This window comes from Myxine glutinosa, chromosome 11, assembly GCF_964187855.1.
Source record: "Myxine glutinosa chromosome 11, kmMyxGlut1.1, whole genome shotgun sequence".
NCBI classification, from domain to species: domain Eukaryota; kingdom Metazoa; phylum Chordata; class Myxini; order Myxiniformes; family Myxinidae; genus Myxine; species Myxine glutinosa.
Genome location: NC_136271.1, coordinates 122857934 through 122882229, shown reverse-complemented (window position 1 = coordinate 122882229; position 24296 = coordinate 122857934). Strand labels below are relative to the sequence as shown.

General features: G+C 44.6%; 2 protein-coding genes across 3 annotated transcripts in view; both read left to right on the top strand.

Moving 5' to 3' along the window:
• The window catches only part of CDKAL1 (CDKAL1 threonylcarbamoyladenosine tRNA methylthiotransferase), a 612415-nt gene that overhangs the window by 357435 nt on the left and 230684 nt on the right, over nucleotides 1-24296 (top strand). The window lies entirely within an intron of this gene.
• LOC137436273 (uncharacterized) overlaps nucleotides 1-24296 on the top strand; it is a 100105-nt gene that overhangs the window by 48632 nt on the left and 27177 nt on the right. The window contains exon 3 of the mRNA XM_078765929.1: nucleotides 4103-4166. Coding sequence (XP_078622055.1) covers nucleotides 4103-4166 — 64 coding nt within the window. The remainder of the gene's footprint in view (nucleotides 1-4102; nucleotides 4167-24296) is intronic.

The following is a 24296-nucleotide window of genomic DNA, read 5'->3' as shown; positions in this document are numbered from 1 at the left end:
TTCATCCACTGTGAACATTTTTGATTCCATGTACTATTATTGTTGTCGTTTAAGGGAAATAGATATTACTATTTTCAAAAGGTAAAAAGTCAATGTTTTAAATGAAACCGGAACAGGACGACAACGAAGAGGAAGAGGAGAAAAAGAAGGCGGAGCGAGTGAAGTCGGAGAAGAAGCCTAGCTGCTTCGAGTTCTGGAGCAAACGTTGACGAACAGAAGTCACTAGCGAACTTCGGGTTTCCCGAGAAAGGGATTCTTGCGACAGAGTTGTTACCGCTGTGACAGATCAACCTGCGTGTCAGGTTTTTGGCGGTGGATTCCGAGGAGAATCATCATCGGGCCGTTACGCCTCAAGAACGGGCCATCGGCCATCATTTTGACCCGTGCGCTTTGCACATCGCGCAAGGTCTTTGCTTCGCTTCAGCCGTTTTCACCGCATTCAGACGTTTATCTGGTGTGTGTGTGTACAACGTGGATTTTGAAGGTAAATCTGCGGTTCGCCGATTTGGAGCCTTGCAACGTCCATACCCGAGGGTGTGATTTCCCAGTCGCCTGGAGGGCGCCTTTGGATTTCCCAGTCGCTTTGAGGGCGCCTTTGGCCGCGTGACTGTGACTGTCATCCGAAGGGGATTCTGGTCTCGATTAGACATCGTTCTGACGATCGCTGGAGCGGATCGACTTTGGCTTGAAACCGGAATCAAGTTTGGTTTGAAGCCAGGAAAGAGACATTGGGAATGTTCTTGTTTCACTCACTTGGAGCACAGTGAGTTATATATTATGAAACTGATGGTACCATCATAGGATATATATTGATTGTACTTTTGATTAATATTATTGTTGTGTACTGTTATTCTTGTGTGATCTTAATACAATATTTGTTTGTTGGTAACAATTGGTGTGGCTTCACCATTGATCTTTGACATACAGAATAACACATTTTTCTGCCGTGACTCCTCCCGGGGCTCGGAGGTACACCGTGACCGGGGGTTGGGGAGGAGCACGTAACACCATCTTGTCCACCCTTTGCGTTCTCCCTTACCCCTCATCGTTACCTGTACCCTTTGTTTGTCGTCTCAGTCTATTTTATCCCTCCGCCTTGCTGCTGGCGTTTCCCCCTTCTCCTGCTGTTCCTTTTGTTATGTTGTGTCCTGATTTGTTTGGTGTCATAGCTCTTCCACGAACCTTGACATTGTATACAAAAAATAAGGAGCCTCACTCTTCAATGAGCCTAAATTTTGGATACAAAGGAAAACCTTTATATAAGTTGTAAACAAAGACATCTTTGGATCCTTGATTTAGCAAAATTCAGCACTTGGGGCAAAACATACGAATAATATAATATAAACTAGAAAGCATGTGAAAATTCAAAGTCAGTAGTCTTCTTCTTCTTCTTCTTCGCCCTCCATCTGCCAAAATAACGAAAACAGTTCAAAAAAAATACAAAATGAAAATTGTTGATTTTATGCAGCCTTGACCTCTGAGCTTTTGATCGAAAAGATAATCAGCTTCTAGCATTTGATTGGTGAACCAATTCTGTGACCCAAAAATGCAAATTCTTAAAATTTCAGGTCAATTGGCTGAAAATTGACGATTTTATGTAAAACGGACGTTTGACATTTTGATCTAAGAAACAAAAAACGTCTCCTACCTTTTGATTAGTGCACCAATTCAATGATCTGATATTCAAATTCTTTAAATTTCAGGTCAATCGGATGAAAAATGATGATTTTAGGTGATGACCTTTGACCTTTTGGCAAAATTATTAATTTGTCATCCAGGTATTATCATAACAAAGGTTTGTTGAAAATTTGATGACAGTAGCTCCATTGGCAAAAAAAAAAGTGACGGCCTGGACACACACACACACACACACACACACACACACACACACACACACACACACACACACACACACACACACAGACAGAAGTGATTACAAAACCCCGTCTCCTGCTGTGCAGGGGACGGGCTAATAAGGTTTGTGTGGGTGTATATATAGTTTAAATACATAGTTGATATAATATATGTATATATATGTATATATAGTTGAAATGAAGATCAAGTAACTGTATGTTGAAATATGTTGAAAAAGTCAAAACTTTACATGGGGTGTACTTACTTTTTCACGTGACTGTATATATATATATATATATATATATATATAGTATACATCGTGAAAAGTTTTTCGTTTTTTAACAATTACATTGGTTTGTCTTGGACCATTGAACTAATTCCCCACAGCAGTGAAATCATGAAAATCCCACAGCAGTGGAAAACAATTGAGATGGACATTGAAACTATGTCGGGGACCCTAAACGGGCCATTAAAACGTAGCTAAAGGTCCTGATGGCGCTCTCTTGAGCGTTGTCTCTGCGATGATGCCCGACGGAGGGAGGGCTCATCCAGTTGAGGAATCGAGGAAACAAAGGAGGAAAGGGGAGGGACGAGGCGACGACGTTCCGCAGCTGCTGTTGCGCATTGAGAGAGATAGCGCTCGCTCCGATCCGTGTCCGCGAGTGCGCTGAGATGTCGCGTACGACGAGCTTCATCGTGCTGTCCGCACTCCTCACTCTTTGCTGCTCCATCACTCACGGTGAGGCCACCTATCCATTTAGTGCGTGCAAGACCCTTTGCCCGGTGCACATAGTGAACGAGGAGCCTTGACGTGTCAATGCTTTTCACGGTATAGATGCATTCATACAGTATGTAGTACGCATGCGTTAACAATGGTGTGCATGGTTCAATGGTTCCATGCGGCTGGATGGTCAGGATTTCTATTACCTGTGATCCATCATCCATGCCCTGCAAGCTTATGTTAAGGATACCAATCGTTCCTATATACACTATATGGTGTGTTAGGATGCCAGCAGTAAGAGCAAAACATGAAGTCCCAACCTGAATATAGTGAATAATTGATTATTAAAAAAAAAAAAATTACATTGATATGAATGAAGTTCGTGGAGGAGTTTGTACATATAGTCACATTGGGAACAAAGACACGAACAAATCAATGTACTTTAACATTAATTATAAGGACATTAGTGTAGATAATTGACAAGCACATGGGAAGCTTAATGAAGAGACACATTTGAACCTGTGCTATCTCCATCATGAGCCAAAGGTTTAGAATTTAGATGGAAACACAAACAAACACTGTTATTCATTCATTATTAAATTATGGTTTTATCACCACATTTAGTCTCTTGATCTGTCCTTGTGGGATAACCTGGTGTGAGGCATTGTGTGCTGGCATTGTGCCTATGTTGATACTCGTGGGGTATGCTTACACATAGCGTAAGCAATAACAAACCGTGCTTCGTGCATAGGTACATAATAAATTGAAGCTTTATGATTATAGGCAAGCATCACCGACCTGCTGCTAGATATCGATTTAGGTTTTATTTATTTAATTTACGGACGCGTTTACTTTACGGTTTTAATGTAAATTTTCATTAACATATTTATTTCACAGTTTACAGTTATTGAAATTACAATTTTCAAATGCAAGATATTGATTGAAGTTTTTTGTTTGTTTTTCACTGACGCATTTAGTTTTTTACGTAAACTTTTATTTAGACATTTTTTCTTTTTTTCATTTACAAACATTATTGTCATGTTTATTTTATAGTTTACAGATATAGAAATTACAATTTTCAAATGCAAGATATCGTTGAGGATTTTTTTGTTTCATTTTTTTACGGACCGGTTTACGGTTTTTTACATAAACTTTTATTTAGACATTTTTTCTTTTTTTCATTTACAGACATTATTGTCATGTTTATTTTACAGTTTACAGTTATAGGAATTACAATTTTCAAATGCTAGTAGATAATCACTGAGGTTTTTTTTGGTTTCTTTTTTTACATATGTGTTTACGGTTTTTTACGTAAGTTTTCATTTATGGATGCTTTCTGACGGTCTGTGATTTTTTTCCGGTGTACTGGCTTCGATGTCCACCAGCACGCCAAATTTCAGCTTTCTACGGCACCTGGAAAGTGCCGGATATTAATATCAGTCAGGCAGAAAGAGCTTTATATATTAGATACATGATGCACATATTATGGTATAATAAAACCTCCAAACCGTGTTATTTCCACCCTAGCTGTGCAATGCAAGCCAGGATGCAATCCACGCCAAGGTTACTGTGTGGAACCTGGGGAGTGCAGGTAAGAATCTGAAAACATGCAAGTGTCACTTACACAACATACATATATATATATGTATACGTATGTATACGTATATATATATATATATATATATATATATATATATATATATATATATATATATATATAACACCTCACTATTATCAGCTGAATCACAATGACAAACTGTATAATGACAAAGAGTAATAATAACACTGATACATTGTGAAGGACCCCCCATTCATGGACCCTCATGGGTCCACCTTGACAGTTACACACCAGGCAGAGTCCCAAAGAAAACAGTTACTCAACCGTACACCTTAACAGTTGCTACATCCAGTGAATTTACATTCACTCGGCCCTAATTGGCTTACTATGATATAAGATACCCTACAATATTAAAGTGCACATTGCAGATGAAACAGCCTGCTCAATGAACAAAGCAAAATCAGAACGGAAATGCTGTTTGCACCTAATGGAAACTTTTTGGTCCAAACGTTACTGGGAATGAAACTTAAGAATGACATTGCACTATCCTGTTTTGTTAAAAAGGCATTCAACAGATGGTATGATTTTTAATTATTATTTTAAATTATTATTATTATCATTGTCATTAACACAACTGCTGTCATAAGATGTTACTTACAGCCTGCCACTCCCCCCACACCCTCATCACACCTCCAATTCCCAAAACCAAGTCATCACCTTTTTTAAATGTTTTAAATGTTTTTTGGGGGTGCTGTTAGATATTGCTCGTTTCAAATCGAAAGCTTGTTCCATTATCTAATAGGAGCTCGGTCTCGGTGTGCGTCTGGCTGTCGAACAGGTCTTATATTCTAGTCATACTGAAATGAGGTTCTGAACATTTTATTGTCTTAATTTACATAACACATAAGCACAAATAAATTCGCTAAATTATTAGTCACTTTACAACACCGTATATTTTAAGTCCAGCACAGGACACGGACTCGGAATGACAAGGACTCGGTCTCGGGATTGCTGGATTCGAACAGCTAAAGGGCTGTGAAACCAGACACAGCTGTCTGTCAGACACGTTATTGATATTGAACCAAATCACGTGAAGACCCTCAGAGATGAATTGAATAAATGTGGCTGCTGGTTGCATCATCATTCTGAGGGGCGTGGTTGTGCCGCTGATGCAATCCCCCCATTACCAGTCATCTGGTACTCATTTTTCCGACCTCAGAAGGCTGACCGGCTGAGTCAACCCAGCTGGTGTTAATTCAACGGCTGGACAAGGGCTCAAACTCAGGACCCTAAGATCTCAAGCCAGCCACCTTTACCATTAATCCAACAGCAGACTTTTCAAAATGGGCAATGCTGCGGGAGTGAGCTGAGGATCAATGGACAGCCCATTTTCATGTACAATTGGAGTAGATTTTGTTTAACATCCGTGAACACCAATCCTCTAACCCGTGGACATATTAATTGGCCTATATCACATCTAGGATAGGAACGTGGAGACATTAACGTAGCCTCACTGGAATTACAAGGACATCAGCTGTGGATGGACAAATCAACATAGTTTAAATATATATGAATTTAACCTTTTAAATTGTTTTCAATGCTAAAAGTGAGTAAATATTGTGCTGAATTAGCTGCATTTGGATGTGTATTGATTCCAAAAGTCTCCGGATAGCAGTGTGTTGGCTTGACTATGACATGTGAGCTGAGGCTGCTTTATTCCGACGAGGCGGCTCGTGTTCCATGGATTAAATAAATGAAGGGATCAAGAGAAATGAACACGGACTGTCACTGTTTATTGTTTGAGGAGAGCAAGGAGAGCAAATATGGGCCAGTCCTCCAATATTATTAAACGTGTTTGTGTGTGTGTATATATAGAGATATATATATATCTATATATATACATATATATATATATATATATATATATATATATATATATTAGGGTGGTGCTCAAAAAAAATTTTAAATTTTTTTTTACTGGGACATGGCTTTATGTTGTTCCTTTTGTTCCGCAATGAAAAGACACCAAATATGAAAGCAATCTGATTTTATTTAGGGGTGCCACATCAGCCTTCAAACTAAAGGTGTCTACAAAACTTTTCTATATATGGATCGAAAGCAAAACCAGAAGTTTGTTTTATGAAAATCCACCCTCCACTCACTTTCTTTGTATTCTAGCAAACACAAGTTACAATAGCTGCACAAATAGCACTATATTGCTATGAAAACTCAAATTCAATGATAACAATCCAAATGTTCAGTTCATAAAATGAAGAGACACCATATCACATAATATTAAAAAACCCAAATATAATGAGAAATGTAACTCCTATTTCTGGGCCTGTTTCACCACTGTTGCCTTCTTGGCATCGGGGTACATCTTCCTGTGAGCAGCAACAACTTGGAGCAGAGCTTGCTTTTGCTCTTCATCCTTTGTAAGGAGCTTATTGTAGTCTTGTATCAATGCGACACCCCTTTCTGCCCTGTCGTTCACCACGACTAAGCCACTGGCGGCTTTCTTTGCTTCCTGAAAGCTGGTTTCTTGCTCCCATGAACCAGGATCCTTATCCATCCAATCAGTTGGGGTCCCTAGGATGCTGAAGAAATGCTTGGTGTGTTTTGTTATGAGGCCAGCGATTGACAGGGCGGTTCCTCGTTTGATAGCTGGTCTCTTTGGAGAGGGGTTTTCACCGTCATTTTTCAATGCTTCAATCATATTGATCTTGCTTTCTTTGTCAATTCTGGTGTCAAAGAATGCAAATGCCACTAGTACTGGGCTCATGTACCACGTGTGGCGGCCAAGTGCCTTCAAGGCTGCCTGAGCCATCTTCTGATTGATTTGTTCAAACTTTTCCAACTTCTTGGAGAGGTTAATGTCATTCAGGGGAGCCTCAATAGCTTGTGGAGCCCGAAACCAAGCCTGTACATACACAAGGCAGACAAAAATGTTGAAGGCTCGGAGTTCTCTCGCCTCTCGAAGTGTCAAGTGGAACTCTGACCAAAACATGAACACCTGTAGTGAATATAGTGCTTTTGCCATCCATCTGGCTCTGTGCATTGCTCCTGGAGCCATGATCTGGATTCCACGAGGTGGGATTCCTCCCATGTAGATGACAGTCAGTTCTAGGAGTTCACGATAATCATCTCGTGGCTGCTGATCTTTCAAACACACAAGAACGTTTTTGCTTCCAACACAGTGTCTACAAATCCCATTGAAGCCTTCCTCTCTGAGAATTGATCGTGAAGAAACTTCCTGTCCTCGGGGTTGGTGATTATGGCCTCCGAATCTGCATGCCTAAGATCAAACGTCTTCTCCAAGGAGGCCTTGAAGGATGCTTCCTTTTTCTCTTGGGTCGCACCACCCCGCTTTGCACCTTTTTGGAGGCTCCTCCATTCTTCATATAGCCTCTCCAAACGATGGATGCAGTGCTGCTTCGTCGTTGTAGGTAGGTGAGCTTTTTCCCAGAACTTCACAACCTCTTCAATGGTGAGGGTTGCACTCTCCCGGGCAGTGCGATTCTCCTTCTTCAGGTGATGGAAAAACAGGACAAGAGATTGATGCACAGTCGGGAGCTTGGCACCTTTGATGGCATCTCCAGAAGTGGACCCAATGAGATACACATTATCCTGAGCCCGAGTTTTCAATGAAACACTGGTACTAGCACATGCCATATCTGCAAAATAAGCAAGAATGTGGGTAAAATCCTGTTAATTCTTACTCCACAGGGTCACTCTCTACAAAAGAGCCACAGTCAATAAGTTAGGCCTACATATTACACACTAAAAAAACGTACCCCTGACCCCGGGAACCTGTACAAAACATGCATGAAAATTGCCCAGATAGTGATCATAGGAAGTCTCAAAACTGTATGTATAATATATTGTATATATATAATGTATAATGTGTATTTATGTATATTTATTATTTAATGTATATTTACTATATATTTATTTTTAATATTATATTTAATGTATATATATAATTATGTATTTATTTTGTGTATATACAGCCCAAAAAATGGGAATTCCTATTTTTGCATGGGGGAAAATTCATCACTGATGTGGCACCCCTAAATATTATTGGATTCCATTCAAATTTGGTGTGGTTTCCTTTGACACCAAAAGGAACAGAAAGAGACCATGTCCCGGAGAACATCTGCATTTTGATTTTTTGAAGCCCACCCTAAATTATATATATATATATATATATATATATATATATATATATATATATATATATATATATATATATATATATATATATACAGACTTGGCATTTAATATGGAATTTTCTTTTTTTTCTTGACTTGGGTTTACTTTCTTAACTCAGTATATCAATCTGGTGAGTTTCTTTCACACTTTGGTGATTCAATTGTTAAAAGAACCATGTCACTGATTGTCTGTCGCAGCAAGAAGTCAACAACAGGATTATATCACAGGTGGCGTGGCAAAATGTACGGACAGGTGCATTTGATGATTGGCTTCACAGTCGGGTATACAAGGGTTGTTGCGTTCTGTATTAGTGGAAAACAACTTCTGCACGTCTCCAAAAGTTATTGGCGCTTCCTCTGGAGATGGTCCGTCAACTCGACAATGCTGTTTGTCATGGAGTGGTGGCTTTACGAAATTACGGCATGAAACAGCGTGCTATTGCTCGGCAGTATGGCATCACTCAAGGTCAGGTGTCAAAGATCCTGAAACGAAATGCTCAGAGGGGTGTCCCTACTCCAATACCGAGGCCAGGACGTCCCCGCAGATCCACAAGGAGGGATGATCGCCAGCTGCACCGGTTAGTCCGCAATGGCCGTACCAAGTCAGGTAATCGGCTTAGGGCTGAGTGGCAGCAACTGACAAATGTGCCTGTATCCAGAAGGCTACTCAACCAACGACTGGTTCAAGCAGGCTATCGTGCCAGGCGTCCCCTGAGAAAGCCACGCCTGACCAGACAACACCGCCAGTGCCGATTGCAGTGGGCCAGAGAGCACTGTCAATGGCAGCCAGGACACTGGAATCACCTGATCTTCAGTGACGAGTCTAGATTTCTGGTCTATCGTCAAGGTGGCCGCATCCGAGTGCGCAGACAAGTGCATGAAGCCTACAACAAAGATTGTATAGTGCCAAGAGTCCAAGCTGGAGGTGGTGGGGTGACCGTTTGGGCTGCTTTCATGCAGGGGGAAAAATTGACCTGGTTGTTCTGAATGGAAACCTGAACCAGTTCAAGTACAGGGCCATTCTGGAAGAAACATTGCTTCCATTTGCTCGTGCAGCCTTTCGAGGAAACTTTGTCTTCCAAGATGACAATGCACGGCCTCATCGTGCTCGCATGATCCAACACTTTCTTGCTGACCATGGTGTAGAGCATATGGAGTGGCCTGCCATGTCCCCGGATATGAATCCGACAGAGAACTTGTGGGCAGAATTAACGCGTCAAATCGACCACTTGGACCAGCAGCCGACCTCTGTGCGTGAATTGCAGCAGGCTATTGTCACTGCATGGCAAGCGATTCCTGTCCAAACCTTGGCAAATCTCGTGAACAGCATGCCTCAACGTGTACGTGCTCTCCTGAATGCTCGTGGGGGTTACACGAAGTACTGAACTGTAATTTTACTGTCCGTAATCCCAGTCGTAATTTAGCTTTTGTTTTTGTTAAAAAACAAAATTGGCTAATGTGCAAAATAAAGACAAACTTCTGGAAAACGTACAGAAGTTTAACACAGTACTGTCCATGAATTGAGTTTAATATCAGTTTACATCACTTTCAAGGATCAATTTATTTGTTTCGAAATGTCAAATGTGGTTTTTGTTTCTTTTAAAGGTCACATTAACAAAATCTAGAATAATTTCAACATAATTCCAATGAACTTTTGGTTCTAAGACATCTTGAAAAGTAAGTTCACCCCCACAAAAAAAATATTCCATATTAAATGCCAAGTCTGTATGGATATATATATATATATAGTCATGTTTGGACTCATTAACTGATATGCCTCTGCATGAGGTGGTATGCCTCATTAAAATTGCAGTCAAGGACTTTCCTTTCACTATGAGTGGTGTAGATGCAGGACTACATGCAGCCCATTTTTGTCAAAGGAATGAGACGACGAGAGCCAGCTATGAAGTGAGCCAATGACGAAGTAAGCCAAGGACAAAATGAGCCAAAGATGAGACAAGCCAGGCCTGATATACTGTACATATATAGCCATGTCTGGGACACACTAACGTGATATGCCTCAGCACCAGCGATGACGAGCACCTCGGGATGTGCACCCTGAACCAGCCCTCGTGACACTTTATGTAGGTGCTTTGCCTTCTCCCTTTCAGTTGCCCTGCATACCAAGAGTTCTGATGTCCTGTTCTTTTCTCTCCACTTCCTGGGTGGAGTTGTCCTCCACGCCATCCAGCCCATGGGGAGGGCCCAATGAAAAAAAATGTATTGCCTGCTTCTGGGCCCTACAGTGCATTACGCCACAGTGGATAGCACACCCTGGCCAGGCAGATTGTGACGGCCTTTTCGCACACATGTGACATGTGTGCCTTTTGTGAGGGGAAGTTCTCAATGGCCCCGCCCACTAACAAGAGGTGTTTAAGCATACAATATTGACCTGACTTTCCTGTCGATAAATAACATAGCTGCCTCCTCAGCTTCACGTGTAACAAAATAACTTACTCTGACAGGACCCTGTTACATGACAATCTAACCTACTCAACACAAACGGACCACGGTGATCGATTGATTGATTACCACTGTCTAGCTATGAACCCCCCAGCCCCTTTCCACATAACAATATATATATATATATATGTGAAGAATCAGCTCTTCGTTTGCAAAAGAAGTCCACAATAGCCTGGAATGGCGCAGCTTTATTAAAAACCAACTTATACAGATCCGGAGGAGGCCAAGACATCTATAGCAAGAGCCAGTCTCATGCCACGTCAAGCCTTCCTGAAAACACATTGATTCCCAGTCCATTTATATAGGGACACGTTTTATCAGGAAATCTCCGAGGGAACAAACAACACTGGGAGAGGTTCCTCCCACCGTTATCATTCGGGGGAGTCAGCCCGTCCTTATCATTTGGACCAAATGTTTCTCTGGGCTCCGAGAAAACAGAAATGTAACTCACAATGAGGAGAGTGTATGCTTAGCCAAACAAACCCATATATTTTATGGGTTTGTGTACATGAGTAATCCAAAGCATGTTTATACAGAGTCATGCGTTGCTGAGATTAAAACAAAATATATATGGTTAACGATCATGTCATTCTACTAGCATTACGCTAAAACAAGCGCATGTGGGCGTGGTTTTACGACCAGCCTCGAAAAAAGCACACGTATACAATTTGTTCAGCATGACCTCATTTTAAGCCTTTCCTCATCCAAAACTAAAACGAAGCAAAAACCCTTTATTTACTTTATGAAATAGCATTTTTAGACATCATATAAATCATAACACATTAGCACCCAACGTCTATAACTGAACTTTAGGCAATAACAAATCTACTACTTGACATTCCTTCCTCTTGTCTCGTCGAGACAAAGTATCTTAAGAGACAACGTGCCACATCGGGCTTTATTGAAAAATAATTGTGTAATGCGGGTATTGAAAAAATAATTGTGTAATGCGGGTATCTCCCAAGGGCATATCGTGCGCCCAAAGCGCCTCGCCCGTGCATTTGGCGAACGTGTCGTGTGGTGCGTGCTCGGAGCCTGAGGGCTCAAAACATGAAAGTTCATTAACGTTTCGGATCCACAACGAAGACGTCTGGTCCAGATGAGGTTCTGCTCCGCCAGAGGGTGCATCACTTCCCCTGCGGAACTGGCTCCCCCCACCCTTTGCAGACGCAGTCCTTGCAGATCTTCGAAGTTAATCAACGGTCATGCCCATGAGGTCCCTCACGTGTTGCTGTTCTGGGGAATACAAAATGTCGTCAGTATCTTGTGTCTCAATTTCCTGGTCAGGGTACAGAGCGTAAAAATCCGAATCCGAATCACTTGAAGCAAAGAGATCCGCAACATGTGGATCAAAGAGATCCGAAACATTTGGATCAAAGAGATCCGAAACATTTGAAGAAAAGAGAGGGACTTCCTTTATGTCAAAGTCTCCCATGGGCGCCTGGTCGGCTTGCGGGTCTAGGACATCCGCGTCGGGTCCCTCAACCGCCAGACCCAGTGTCGCAATCAGATCCATAGTTGGGTCGGAAGGGGGCGTGCAGCTGTCCGCTTGTAATACATAAGCAGCGTTAGCCAGTACACGCAAGGGGTTTATAGCACAAGTATCACAGTCATCACATACACCGTTACAGGCAGCAGCCAGTTCCCACATGGGATCCACACAAGTATCACAGTTGCCACAAAATTCAATGCAATTTTCTGGAGCGCCGGTCGCAACTGCCTTGTTGAAGGACCCGTTCAGGTCGACAGCCTCTGTGGTCAGAGCCATAGTTGTTGTCGGCGGCTTCTTCACTTTCCATCCTGTAAAATACTTTCTCATACAGAGGAGGACTAGAGATTTCATTAGTGCCCCCCAAATTACTACCCCGATTATCACAGCCAGTGCGGTCAATAACCACTTCACTATGGTGCCCGTCCATCCCTGGAACCAGTCAGTGAGCCAGCTAAATGTATAAGAATTTTCGCGCGCGATCCGATCGATCCAATAGTATGTCATGAGCCGTAGCGGTGTCGTTTGCCACCTTTTCTGGGGTCAAAGCCAATTTATCCATCCAGAAACTATCCATGACTGTGCCCGCTCCTGGGAAGAAGAAACCAAACACCTTTTCCCATAGACTCCCGTGTAGTTTAGTGGTTCCATCTTCGTTCATGACTGACCTCTTATAACGCCTGTCCAAGGACTTTGGGTCTAGCTCATCCAGTATCTCAACGTCAGGAAGGACTGAACCCAGATAACATGTGCCCCCCCAATTATTTGGTAAATAGGGGTAAGCCTTGTCGCCGCATATAAACATTGTCCCATGGGGTGGGACCAGGTGGGTGGATAAGCACTGGAGTCCCTTTACCACCCCATTAATCCTACTAACCCCCCTAGAGAATGTTATAGCCGTTATGTTGTGGTTGTGTTTATCTTGCAGTACTATTCGTAATGTAATCCCCGAGCTCCCTTGTCCCAGCTTCCCGGGGAGAGTGTAGGCGCATTCTGATTCTCCCATACGCAAGTGGCCGGAACCCTGGAGGCAGACCCTCCCTTTCTGTGGTTTGACCCAGACGGGGGCAGGCCTCTCGGCCACATGGGCAATCATTGACGGGCGATAATTAAATTGTCGATTGCAACTCTTGCCGTTGTCAACCCCTTCTCTTTCCAGCGTGGTGACTAAACATGGGGGATCGATAGGTTGTGAGCAGAGGTCATTGAGGGACAGAGGTAGCACTATCATGTGTATTCCTGTGGTGCCTGCTTGGGGAAAGTGCATGCACGACCAGCAGTGTGTCCTATTTTGAATTGTTGCCACTTCCCTGGCCACTTTCCAATATGTGTTTTCACCCTTCTTTGGGGCCTTATTCTGGGGTTGTGGCGTGAGTATGTATTCGATGCATGGTATGTAGTTCTTTTCGCCACCGGCCGCGCCAGGGGTCCAGACGCTGCACCGGACCTGCATAGTCATGCCTTTCTCTAGGCGCGTGCGTGTTTGTAGCTTAAAATCAGGGGTTCCCCATTGGTATCCTGGTTGGGCCAAGGTCTTAATGCTAGCTTGCCCGTCTTCCCGGAACTCTCGTTGCTTTTGTAGTACCATGCCAACGCGTCCAGGCCCTGCCGACAGTGCTAGCCAATTTATGTTCACCCAATTTGTGTGCAGGGCTTTCTGTTCGAAACATGGTAGTGATACTCTTTGTCCCCATGTTACGGTGAGGTGTCGGGTTTCGTTTTCGCATCTATTGGAATCGGAGTTTCCCCTAGCTGCTGTCGCTATCAATAGTATTGTACCTATGATTAGGCCCATCCTTACTGTGTTCTGGGGGTGTGGTGTCTGGTGCTTGTATGGCCAACTTACAGTGCGTGGCGTGGATCCACGAAGTCTTGCCCTCGCAAAAGACTGCCGTTGGTGTAGTCAGCAACACCTGGACTGGTCCCTTCCACCTTGGTTCCAAGGCGTTCTTGCAGGTGAAGTGCTCCACGAACACCTGGTCTTTTTCCTCTGGTGGAACACCTGGTCCACAAGTCTCCTGGGAGCGCCTGGTCTACAGGTCTCCAATTTCCTAATCCACTTTTTTCCAAGTGGATCCAATTTTATTCAATATTCAATTTTTAAATTCAATCCCATTTAATCCAGTCCAATTCAAATTAAATTCAATCCTTCTCTCAGCATCCCATTACCTGTTTCCAACATCAATAAAATAAAATTATAAAATTAATAAAAAATCAATCATCTCAACTCTCAAATCGAATCAAAAAATAAAAATAAACGAAAATTACTTCAGCGAGAGTTTCAACTAGAATTACCACAAACCAACCACCTTTAACCTCCATTAACACAAACACAAACCACCATTAACCTCGATTAATACAAACAAACCACCATTAACCTCCATGAACCTCCCCCTATTATTTATTTATTTTCACGAATAAACAAATAATAGAAATAACCTGGTCTACTTCCAATTTCAATTCTGGTCAGTTCTGGTGTCTGGTCACACACAATGTTTTCCTCACCCACTGTGATTCGCTCACAATAGATTCTCACTGTTATGTCTGAAATTAAGCTACCCTACTGGGTATTCGTGAAGGGGGTCCATCTTTCCCAACCCCTTCCTTCACACCAGCCACTTCACGTTGTCCACCATACTCACTGAATTGTCATCAATTCTGAAATTCGTCTCATGAAAACACATCCCAGAGTCTAGTGTAACAGCCAGACAAACACATAGACACGCTGAAGACCCCAGGGTACCCATCAAACTAGCTTGTCCCCAGATCAACAACACAGCGAAACATGTAATTTTACTAAAATAATCACTTACTCATAACTAGCTGGATAACTAGCATAACTAGCTCAACACCTGGAACTCATAACTAATACTCATACCACTAATTACTCATAATAACTCATAATTACTTCTGTAATTACTCATGCCAATACTTACTCAAAATAATGTAATATCCCAATCTTCACCCCTTATGCAAATCGAAGCACCCCGGACAACCCACAACCAATATCAACCACTGTAGCCGCCTTCCCCTCCAGGCAGCCACACACAGCCACATACATCTCCATCCACGTCACACAAGACAACAGCCAACGAGTGTGTCCACCACACAGAAACCTTTGGCAATGCAACAACCGAACTCCCAGACAACCAACAACAAAACCCAATCCATCTCCATGGCTCATCAAGCAGTTCCAACTTAATCCAGCTTCACATACCGATTTCCCCAAAACTCGTGAAACTTCACCCCCATTCTGGAAAAACCCTGGACTAAACCCTGACACCCTAAATAACTTCAGACCCATCTCCAATCTACCCTTTCTGTCAAAAGTTTTGGAACGTGCTGTGGCCACTCAACTCAAACATCACCACTCTGCCAATAACCTGTATGAAACATCCCAATCCGGATTCTGCTCCAGCCACAGTACTGAAACTGCTCTCCTCAAAATCACCAGCGACCTTTTCTCTCCTCTGATGCCGGCAACCTCAACATTTTCATCCTCCTCACCTCGACGCCTCCTTTGACATCATCAATCACACCATCCTCCTCACCCTGTTTAGACCAGCTTGTGCCTATTAAACCCAAATTAGTTCACCCCCAAGCCTACAAGGACCACCTACAGCACTGCAAAGATGTCCTCTACTCCACCTACTACCCTCAAATTATCCACTCTGGCTCCGGAATCCCAAAAGCACTCTTCTCTACAATAAACAAACTAAATAAACAAACTTTACAACGTGAACAAAACTCCTCAGCGCCCTGGATACCGCCACCTTGCTCCACACACCTGTTGGTGCACACCTGTGCACTCACACCTGGTGCCACCTGCACCCTCCTTCCTTCCTGGACCATTCATCCAAAGCAAAATTGACAGCATCTACAACAGCTTAATCACCACAATTCACTCCCCCTTAAGGTGTCCCCCAAGGTTCAGTTCTTGGCCCCCTCCTCTTCGTCCTGTACCTATCCCCCCTTGGTCACTTAATCCGTCATGCACCATAGCCAATGCACCATGGTCTCCAATTCCACTGCTTCACCGATGACATCCAGCTTTTTCATCTCCACCAAATCGTGCTCCACCACCTCTTACACTTAAACAGATCATAATTACTCACTCATACACTGTTGCCCATCACCCAGTTGCCCCAGACCCAAACACAGGTTTGAAATCCCAGTAGGTTGTTCTTCAATCCCAACCATCATGTGATCCCAACATCTCTCCATTTATTTCGTTCCTCATGGGGTTGGTGTTTTATGGCCTTTACCTCTTACCCAATCACACTGCACATTATTCCCCGTCCTTGATGGATAATTTTACATCCAGATGGGCACAGCATCCCATTTTTGGCGACCCAGCCCTAAAACAAGCCCCTGGACTCCTTGCAGGCTGGACCAAAACCCCCGGACCTGCCTCCATGGAACATTTCTTGAGACCCCTGAATCGGGACATCAACGACAATTACAACGACAAACAGGACTCGATATTCTCTGTTCATTAATTACGTACATGATTTTGGTTTTACCCACAATATATGTCCCGATATTCTCTCCAGATTTAGGTTCTATATCCTGTCGTTAAAGCAACACCCTGTAGACTGACTCCGCCTGTCGTTCTTCCAAGGTTAGTGAATTATCTCCGACCTCTTTCCCTTACAAATCTCGAACAAAGGTCAACTAAACTTTAAAAGGTCAAACTTCGAATTGGGGTAACCAGCGCTTTATTTTTCCGCAAATAATACAAGTCCGGCGTCATTCCCTGCAAGAACCACATCCAGACAGACAAATGACCCTTATTGAGGCTCTACATCGCAAAATGCTAGCTCCTACGAATCCAACAACCGTCACAATCCGTCCAGGAACTTCCGTACGTGCTCTACAATGCAGCACCTCTCTACCTGGTGCACACCTTTCGCACATCCTTCCTCGTTCGCACAACGCTTCATCAACACACCTCCTCGCGCCCACACCTTGGCACAAGCCACACCACATACCGACAGTTGAAACCTCAACCGTCCTCCTTCCTCGGATCAGCGTTCTGTTGAAAACGTGACATTTCTGTTCAAATTATTGAATTTCCAAATACTCTCCCTGCAGCGCCCGTGAGGCAGCTTGTCCCACATTATCTGCCTCCAGACCCATATGCGTTTTAATAACTTAACCTTATCAGCATCGTTCGCCAGCATACCCTTTGTCCGGCGCATCGATCATCCCAAATGCTTCGATGCATCTTCCAGCCGCCACTCCGCACTGTACCTTACTGTATGAACAAGACTTCCTGTTGGAACTTGACTCCGGAAATTAATTACTCTGTCTTGAAATCGTTTATTTTAGCCATCTTAAATAAATCCATCCATCTATCCATCTTATAAATCCATCTTAAATAACGTATTCGTCCTGTGACATTGCCTGGCATATATGTCGCAGCCGGCCACTATTCCGACATGGCTCATGACTCATGTCTAATTCTGACAAGAAGATGAAGGATGAAGGACATGACATGAAGAAGAAGATTCTGACAAGATACTGACATGTGAACGTCCGACATCCAGCAAAGTCGAAATGACCCACAATGCATTTGGGCACACACTTCCTCTGAGAGTGGGCGAGTTATCGCCGGCACTCTGAGCAACCTCATCGCACCCGACCCCAAAATGCACTATATGACACCAATTTCAAAGGTGAGCTGCCTCAGCGATACATCCCACACATACAATCCACAATATCTGCCATTGAATGAACTCTTCAATTCAAGTAAAACACACATATTGATTCGAATTCTGCAACCATCTCCAAGAAACCGCTTCATATCAACAGTAGATCGACAAGGGCACTCCGGGTGCTTTCCTGACCCGATTTATATCAATTCGCTTCCCAAACACTCCCAAACAGATGAAAATCCGGACTCAGTTCAGGACCTCGCCTGTTCTCTCGGATAGACGTTAAAATGGACATTCCCGGCCTGAATTTCCCCCAAGTCGAGCAGATCACTTACAAAGCTTCACACCGAAACCCTCTGCTTTGCATATGTCATACAGACAAACACATTGGCCAGACACACACGTCAATTAACATCCCAATATACATTCATTCCTCATTCATGTTACGTCTCTCATTCAAGGAAAAGGATTTTTGGGACGGGTTTGGACGGGGGTTGGTTGAGGTGAAAAAAAGGGGAAGGCAGGGCGGGGTGTTGGGGTGTTGCCTAGAGCCCTGGGACTGAGCTCAGGTCTTGGGGGGGGTGGGGGCATGGTGGCTACCTCCCCTTTCGCGGGGTCTTGGTCCGGATTATGGACGAGCGGCATTAGCCGCTGATTTGCTTGCTTAACTACCTCCTTAATTGTTTTGTCCTGAACTTTGCTTCCTGAACTTGCTTCCTTTGGCTCTGAAGCTTCAAATTCCTACAATGCAGCTCCTGCTTCAATTTTCAATATTTCAAAACCTAACCTGTCCTTCTCACCCTGTGGCCACCTGGCCCATTTCCTGTGAGCTTATTTATTTTCTCTTGTCCACCAGATCCTGGCCTGCTTTATCTGGACCTCTTGTCTAGAACTTAGTCTAGAGCTTCCTGGCTTGACCTCGTAGTTGTCACTACCTTCTTGTCAAACCTACCTGGTACCTACGCATTTCACCCTTCCTGGCCATGTCCCTTTGGCCGTCTATGTTCCTATGGCTTTCTATCTAAGTTTAGCCACAGCCCTTCGTTCCCTGGCATGCAATGGCATACCCCATCTTGTCTCTGGGCTGTTCCTTCCTGGAAAAATCTTGGCCACCTGGTTTCAGCCTATATGGCTGTCCGACCTCATTTTCCCCTCCTGGTGCTAACTGTAACTTTAAGCTTACTGTTAAGTCCTTCCTGGTTTATCCTTACTTGTTTATCCTGGCTTTAACAAAGCTACGCCATTCTGAGGCCTAAATGAGCCTCTACTTACAATTTCTGTTCGAGTGCAGACAGCGCGGAAGACAAGGAGACCGAACCCGCTCGAAGGAGGAAGGTACGAATTTGGAATAATAGCCCTCTGATATAAAACAACTCCCACCTTTAATCAAATCAACGTGCCGGCGCCGGCCTCAGGTCAGCCTTCCTCCTGTCCATCGGGCTCCGTTTCCCGTCCTCCGCGTCTGTTGACACCCCACTCCTGGTACCATCTGTGAAGAATCAGCTCTTCGTTTGCAAAAGAAGTCCACAATAGCCTGGAATGGCGCAGCTTTATTAAAAACCAACTTATACAGATCCGGAGGAGGCCAAGACATCTATAGCAAGAGCCAGTCTCATGCCACGTCAAGCCTTCCTGAAAACACATTGATTCCCAGTCCATTTATATAGGGACACGTTTTATCAGGAAATCTCCGAGGGAACAAACAACACTGGGAGAGGTTCCTCCCACCGTTATCATTCGGGGGAGTCAGCCCGTCCTTATCATTTGGACCAAATGTTTCTCTGGGCTCCGAGAAAACAGAAATGTAACTCACAATGAGGAGAGTGTATGCTTAGCCAAACAAACCCATATATTTTATGGGTTTGTGTACATGAGTAATCCAAAGCATGTTTATACAGAGTCATGCGTTGCTGAGATTAAAACAAAATATATATGGTTAACGATCATGTCATTCTACTAGCATTACGCTAAAACAAGCGCATGTGGGCGTGGTTTTACGACCAGCCTCGAAAAAAGCACACGTATACAATTTGTTCAGCATGACCTCATTTTAAGCCTTTCCTCATCCAAAACTAAAACGAAGCAAAAACCCTTTATTTACTTTATGAAATAGCATTTTTAGACATCATATAAATCATAACACATTAGCACCCAACGTCTATAACTGAACTTTAGGCAATAACAAATCTACTACTTGACATATATATAATATAATATATATTGTTACAGTTCTCCGCCGCCATTCTTCCCCTTACCAAGGGGGAATTAATCCCCTTGTTCTTTCTGGGCTTGGCGGAACTGAGATTTGAAACGCCCCTTCCGGGCAAACGCAAAGTAGGGTTTCGGGACTAAGTCTCGCTCGTACCTAAATCCATGCATCGCCACGGAAGCGAGGAAGCAAGCCTCGCACGAGCCACGTGTGGTTTGGGTACACCGAGCGGATTGAGTACCATGTGGTCTGTGCAGTTTAGGTAGTGGAACCCGATTCGAGCGGTTCTATTCGTACCACGCTTAGCCAATGAGGAAATCACAGGAACGATCGAATGGAAAAGGAAGAACACAGGTTTAATTATTCCCACACGTATGTACAATGATCGGGACGCAGAGACACAGAGCAGCACTTAGTCAGTCTTATCTTATCTCCCGGACTCAGGCCCGTCACACTCACACAGGGAATTGCAGATGGGTTGATGTTCCAGCCAAACGCGTTGACGTGGTCGTCCAGGAACGGCCCCGTCCGGCTCTCCACGGTCCCAGCACGTCCCGCAAAAATGGCAGCAGGCGGTGGAAGGAACCTCGTAGCGCGTCTCCCGAACAAAGGCAGCCGATGAGGTGGAACGGCAAATGCGGGACTCTCAGCGCGGCTGGCGATTACACAGCCGTTATCACCCGCGCGACTTAATGCACTGTATGCGGATCAGCCTCCAGCTCAACCGAGCGTCACTTTATAATTGCGCGTATTCCGGTTCATGCGCATCTTTCTTCACCCGCGTATCTCTCAAAGTTCTTTGACGCTCTCAACTCCTGCACGTCAAAGATCCCTCCTGGTTGGTCAGTGCGCGCGAGTTCTCCTTCTCATCAGCGAATCCTCTCGGGGGCAGGTCCTTTGTTCAACCAGTCTTCCCGCGCTAGTCCTCTGATGCTCAGTCCTTCAGCGCTAGTCCTTTGCGAGTCCTCCTGGGGGCCTTGCGCGATGGGTTATATAGATACACCCCAAACCTTCTTGAACCCTCTCAAACCTTCCAACCACGCCCTGTGACGCAGTGCTACCGCCACACCCTCTGAGCCCTGGTTGGCGGCTCCTGCTTACCGCCAGCTCCTCTGCCGCCCCTCATTCGGCTCCGCCACAACCCTCCTAGGCCTGCCTCGTGTTAATTCGCCCAAAATGAACCAAAGTCAGCACAAAGGGGCATGAGGCTAGGGAGGCTGGAGAGTCAGTAGAAGTAGGACCTATTCTCCTTACTCGACTCAACGCAGAACTAACATAGGAAAAGGACTAAGCTCACAAATACTAAGAAATAATGACACTATTGCGAGGCTACATGTTGCTTGTGTGACTAACTATGAGGGGGAAATTTTAACCTTTATTATAGTGACTGTACAAACTCAAAACCACAACAATATATATATGTATGTATATATATATATATATATATATATATATATATATATATATATATATATATATTGTCGTGCGAATACCCTCCGGTTAATACCAGGGCTCGCGGAGGACCGAACGGCTTTAATTGAGGTGACGACCAAATACGGAATTTTCTATCACAGCACGGGAGAAAAGAATGAAGAAGAAGAAGAAGAAGCACTTATCTGGAGAGGGAAGGAACTCAAACGGGAATCCGGGTTTAAAAGGAAATGGAAAATAATACAAGGATTTATTTACAAGGATAGCGGGACAGGAAAATACGCGATGATAAATAAAATGTCCTAATCGGGACGTCCCCACTCGCACTTCGGATACAGCACAGAGGAAATGAATTAATAAAAATAAAACATTGTGTAATGTTCTGTGGGGTGCGGCCTTATCTGTCAGTCGTCAAGGAATCGTCGGCTCCAAGCGCGCAAGCCCGCCGCGGCTTTGATGTCGGCGGGAAACAGGCCTCGATGTGCGCCTGTTCGCGCGCCGTCAGGCCTCACCGAGCGCCTCGCTGCAAGCCCCTCGCCAGTCGCACCCGAGTTCCCATCTGCTCGCAGCACCGAAACACCAAAAAGCACCAAGCACCGCAACGAACCAACAGCACCAAATGTCCAACGCAGGGCTAGTGATCTCCACACGAAGCCAAATCTTCCCCATCACCCATCCCTTTCAAATCTTCCCCCTTGCCCCTCCCCTCCAAATCTTCCCCATCACCCCTTCCCTCCAAAACTTCCCCATCACCCCTCCCCTCCAAAACTTCCCCATCACCCCTCCCCTCTAAATCTACCCCCTTGCCCCTCCCCTCCAAATCATCCCCATCACCCATCTCTTTCAAATCTTCCCCCTTGCCCCTCCCCTCCAAATCTTCCCAATCACCCATTCCTTTCAAATCTCCCCCCACACCCTCCCCTCCGAGACTCTCCCTCGCTCCTCCCCTCCTAGACTCCCCTCTCACCCCTCCTCCTCAAAGCGTCCTCCCCGCTTCTTCCCCCTTCCAACTTTCACCTTCATCTCCCTCAACCTTCTGCCTCGCTCTTCCCCCTCGTCAAATAACACCTCACTGCGCCTTTCCCAATCACCATCAAACCTTTTGTCCGCCCCATTCTTCCCTTTCTCCAAGCTATTCTGTAATCTCTGACACACCTTCAACAGCTCTCCCTACCTCTTCCTCCTCTTCCACATCTTACCCTACCGCCCCCCCCCCCCCCTGTTCTGTATCCGATGCTCCCCCTTCCTCTTCCTTAACAGTATGGACTTCAAACATCCGGGGCCTTCGCTCAAACTTGTCTGATCTCTCCATACAGGTTGCTTCTAACAAACCAGATGTGATCTGCTTAACAGAAACTTTCCTCCTTCATGATGTCTCTGATTCCTTGGTATCTCTCCCAGGTTACTCCCTCCTCCGGTATGATAGACCTGAGCCTCGTCCTGGAGGTGGGGTTGCTGTCTTTATTAAAAAAAACTCTTCCTCACTCGCCCCGCACTGCCCTCTCTCCACCTCACCCCCAGGAATACCTTTGGCTACGGCTTCCCCTTCGCTCCCACCTTTTGTTCATAAGTGTGTTGTACCGTCCACCAAACAGTGATGAATCCATCTACATCTCGCTGTCTGAGAATATGGACCAACTTCTATCTACCCATCCCAACTCTCTCTTCCTCATATGTGGTGATTTCAACTGTCACCATGCCAGTTGGCTGGGTGTGGGTACCTCTCTCACCAGCCATGGCTCTTCAGCAAAGGACTTCTGTGACTCACTGGGACTGACACAATCTGTCAATTTCCCGACCCGGATTTCAGTCAACGGAGCATCTTCTCTTCTGGACTTGGTAATGACTAACTTCCCTGAAAATGTCTGCTGCTCTTCTTCTGCTCCAATCGGCTCTTCTGATCATGTGCTTGTTAAAGTGGACATCTCTCTGACCATTCTCAGAGAGCCTCCTCAGCGTCGACGAGTCTGGCATTTCACTCAGGCCAACTGGCACGGTCTTCAAGCAGCCATCAATCATCTGGACTGGTCTCCCATCTCTACCGCCTCTGACATCAACTCATCCTGGGAATTCTTCCAAAGTAAATTGCTCTCTCTCATGCACAGATTTATCCCATCTCGTCTTCAGTTGTCATACCCTTCCTCCCGTCCATGGTACACAGAATCTTGTGGTGAGGCTATTGCCCAGAAACAACTTGCTTTCGTCTCCTGGAAAGCAAATCCAACGGAATGAAATCTCATTTCCTTTCACAAAGCCGGAAACAAGTGTGTGTCCACCCTCAGGAGAGCCAGGAAACAATATCTCTCCGTTCTCAGGACCGAACTCTCTTATCTGTCTCCCTCTTCCAAATCCTGGTGGCGTCTGGTCAAATCTGTTTCTGGTGTTTGTTCCCCCTCCATCCCCTCCCTCACCTCAAATGGCCACACGGCTGACTCCGCACGTGAAAAAGCTGAATGCCTCAACTCTGTGTTTGCCTCTAAATCTTGTGTCCCAAACCCATCCCTCTCTCCACCATACCCAGTCGTACCCAGCTGCTCCTGGACTCTGTGTCCTTTCCTCCTGACAAGGTGGAAAAGTTTCTGTCAACCCTCGACTCGGATTCTGCAACTGGACCTGACAGCATCAGCCCACGGGTCCTAAAATCCTGTTCTTCCGCTCTTTCACTCCCTCTCTCTGTTCTCTTCACCCTCTCTTTTGCTCAAG